This window comes from Besnoitia besnoiti (genome assembly GCF_002563875.1).
Source record: "Besnoitia besnoiti strain Bb-Ger1 chromosome Unknown contig00007, whole genome shotgun sequence".
NCBI lineage: Eukaryota > Apicomplexa > Conoidasida > Eucoccidiorida > Sarcocystidae > Besnoitia > Besnoitia besnoiti.
Window position 1 is genome coordinate 491,795 of NW_021703915.1, and position 3,259 is coordinate 495,053.

The 3,259-nt window shown below is 57.3% G+C and overlaps 1 protein-coding gene across 1 annotated transcript; it reads right to left on the reverse strand.

Moving 5' to 3' along the window:
- Positions 1-623: 623 nt before the first annotated feature.
- Positions 624-2,237, reverse strand: BESB_071000 (dual specificity protein phosphatase; the record flags this gene model as incomplete). The annotated part of the gene is made up of 3 exons (XM_029365473.1): positions 624-821; positions 1,243-1,297; positions 1,972-2,237. 3 exons carry the CDS (start codon positions 2,235-2,237, stop codon positions 624-626), a joined length of 519 nt encoding a protein of 172 aa, XP_029217957.1.
- Positions 2,238-3,259: the final 1,022 nt, after the last annotated feature.

Below are 3,259 nucleotides of genomic sequence, written 5' to 3' on the forward strand. Positions count from 1 at the left end.
CAGTTATGTCGCTTGTTCTTCGTCTGCACGTTCGCGCGACTTTCGCCGCAGCTCCGCCCGGCGATGAGCTGCTTGTGGGCGCGATCTGTTCACTTCACTCCGCGCAGCTTTGTAAGGAACGACAGCCGTCTATCGTGGGTCGTGGCGCCTTGCACACGCCCGCATGCAGCTGCCCATCCTCGTCTCCAAGCCGCATACGCACCCTCACTTTGCTTGATCTCGAGCTTCGCGAGTCACACCTCGAAAAGATCGCAGCGGTCCATCGGCCACTGCGTCGCCTCTCCGCTCACTCTCCCGCCACGACATATCTGCCTGCACTCCAGAAAATTCGACGGCCTGCCCAGTAGAGGCTCTTCAGGAAAGACAGTACGAAGGCCCGCCGCGCAAATTTCAGTCTTTCGCCCAATCGAACCCACCCGAAGCGCATCTCTTCTCCCGCGCCTGCCCTTCTCCATCGTCTTCTCGCTCGCTCCTCTCGCGCCTTCGCTTCATCCTCTCACGCCTGAGCTTTCGCACCTTCCAAAAGTCCTCGACGCCTCGGCGTTCCCACAGAGATCCTCGAAACTTTCCCGCAACCTTCATCTCTCCTCCCCCGTGCGGCTCGCGCTGTCTCTGCGGGCACTTCAGGGCTCCAAATCGGGGATCGCGGGGCGGTAGGAGCAATCCGCCGTATACCAGTCCGTGTATTTGAACATGCAGACTGAGCAGCTGTCGCGGACTTCTCGCTCGTAGGCGCAGAGCTGCTCCATGAAGCCGATGTTCGGGCAGATGCAGCCGCGCTTCGTCAACACGTGGAAAAAGGCCTCCTGAAGTGCGAAGTTCTGAGAAGCCACACACACAGCCAAGAAAACCTTGTTTCCCCTTCACACACGCCCCGGGAGATCCTTTACACTGCCTTCTTCAGCACCGATATATTCACGTGAGTGAAGGCGGGAGTCCAGCCACTCGCGTTCGCACCGCGCATGCAAAAAAAAAAAAGCCTTTCTCGAGAAAAGAAACGTAAAACCTTGCTCTCACTTGGGATAGCAACTGCTCCAGCACAGTGGAGACACCGAGCTTCACAGGCACCCGAACGCGCATACGAAACGCGAGAGACTAAAAGAAGGGTTCACAATTCCACTGACCGACTATCCGAGCCCGCCACCTCTACGATTGCAGAGGACGCGACTCCGTCAAAAACCACGAACCCCGAAAAAAAAGACGTGAGACGCGTCCTCTGCGCGTTTCTGTCTGTTCTCTCACCTTGCAGCCCATCAGGTAGGAGAGGACAATCGACGCCGAGCGAGACACGCCCGCCCTGAAGACAGAGAGAAAGCACGGCGACAGTGCGACTCAGGGCCGCAAAAAACAGACATGCTGTGAAGAACGCCCTGCCACTAAGAGAAGATCAAGAAACCCCAGGCCAAAACAAGCTCCGCGCCACACAAGCGCTTCGCCTGTTCAGTCTCTGTGACGTACGTTGCGCCCACAATCTGACAAACAACTGGTTTCTGCTGCCGCCGCAAGACAGCTCTACATTCAGCCCGCAGTCCCTGTCTTCGCCCCGTGGACGGGCGCCCAGGAAGGCTTCATCTGACTGTTTCATTCCTTCGAATCTCTCAAGTTCCCAGCTGCACGCGGCTCCAACTTGGGGGCAACCCCACCCAGCGTGGAGCGACTCTCACATGCCGCCGGCGCCTTTTGTCTCGCGGACCCGGACACACTGTTCCCGAAAACTACGAAAACCCGCGTAGAAGGGCTCACCGCTATGGCACCTCAGCGTCTGTTCCCTCCTCCACTTTGTTTTCAGTCTCGGGAGGTCCCACAGCCGTCCAGTTCGTGTCGGCGTCGGCATTTTACATGGCTACAAATTTCTAGACTGGGTGCAGATTGGAAAGGGTTCAACTCTAACTTGGAGAGATCCTCTGCATTTTGATACGAGTATACTTTTTATAAAAATTGACTGCTTTCTTCTCTGCTCTCGCGCCTTACTTGCAGTGGACGAGGACGGCCTGTTGGCGAGAGACATGGCGATCGATGAACTGTCCGGCTTCTTGGAAGTAGAGGTGGAGCGGCTCCCGGCTGGTGTCTTCTATGTCAACTCGAAAGTACTCGAATTCACGTTTTTCTGCATATTTCGGACACTCTTGGTAAGTGCAGCATGTGACGATCGCGCATATGCCTGCCGTCTCCAGCGCCGCAACGTTCTCGGCGTCGGTCAGGCCTCCCAGATATAGAAACGGCAAAATCTCGTTCATCTATTCTCAGAGGACAGAGTCGGCCGAGGGAGCGTGCCAGAAGCAGCCCACGCGCGAAGCACACGGCGCCGACGAGAGTCAAGAGACACGCCCGCAAAACGAGACTGCCCCACGTGAGAGAAAGGCGAGCGCCGAGTCTGGGAAGAAACGCGAGCGGCGAAGGCGAAGGCGCACAGTGCGACCCCGAGGGCGAGGATGAGCTCACGCCGAGAGAAGAAGACGCGGCCGTCGAAGAATGAGACAGAAAGGAACACGCAGACCTAGCCGACGACTCTGCGCGCGAAAGAAACACGCGCCTCTCTGAACCCCCCGCAGAAACGAGAGATTGAGGCGCGACGGCCCCCCAAACTGGACTCCTCCTAGATGCAGAGAGCCAAGTGCAGGACGAGGAAGAGGCTGACGGTTTGTCCGGATGCGCAGACCACAGGGAGACCGGTAAGAACACACGCGAAGTCAACTCCTCCAGCGGCGTGCGCAGAGGGAAGTGCAAATGACTAGCAGAAACGTTTGAGCACGCACCGCCTGAATGCAGAGACAAATGCGGCGAACAGACCGAAACCTGCGGAGGAAGGGAACCTGGCGGGGAAGACGAGAGACGACTCGACGACGGAGAAGCAAGCGAACACAAATCACAACGCTTAGTACAGAGAGGGGAGGAAAACCAGGAGCGGGGCGGCGTCATGCTGGGTTCAGTCACTTTGCCGCGCACAAATGAAACCCGCATGACGCGCCAGACAACCAAGGACAGATGCGAGGGCTCACCATCTCCAGTGTCTGTTCACGCCGCTTCTCGGTCCCACAGCGACAGACGAAGAAAGGGATTGTTACGGAAGGCGAGCAACGTGCTTCGCGGATGAGGGAGCGCGAGACACGCAAGTTGGAGACGGAGGAGAGCTCAAACGCGAGAAAGAAGCACAGCAGGGAGCAAAAAACCCCTTCGAGGAACTCTCAGAAGGCCCTCTTCTCTGCCCTCAAAGAACAAGGAAAACTGTCGCGTCTGATGAACTCATCCCATCATTTTG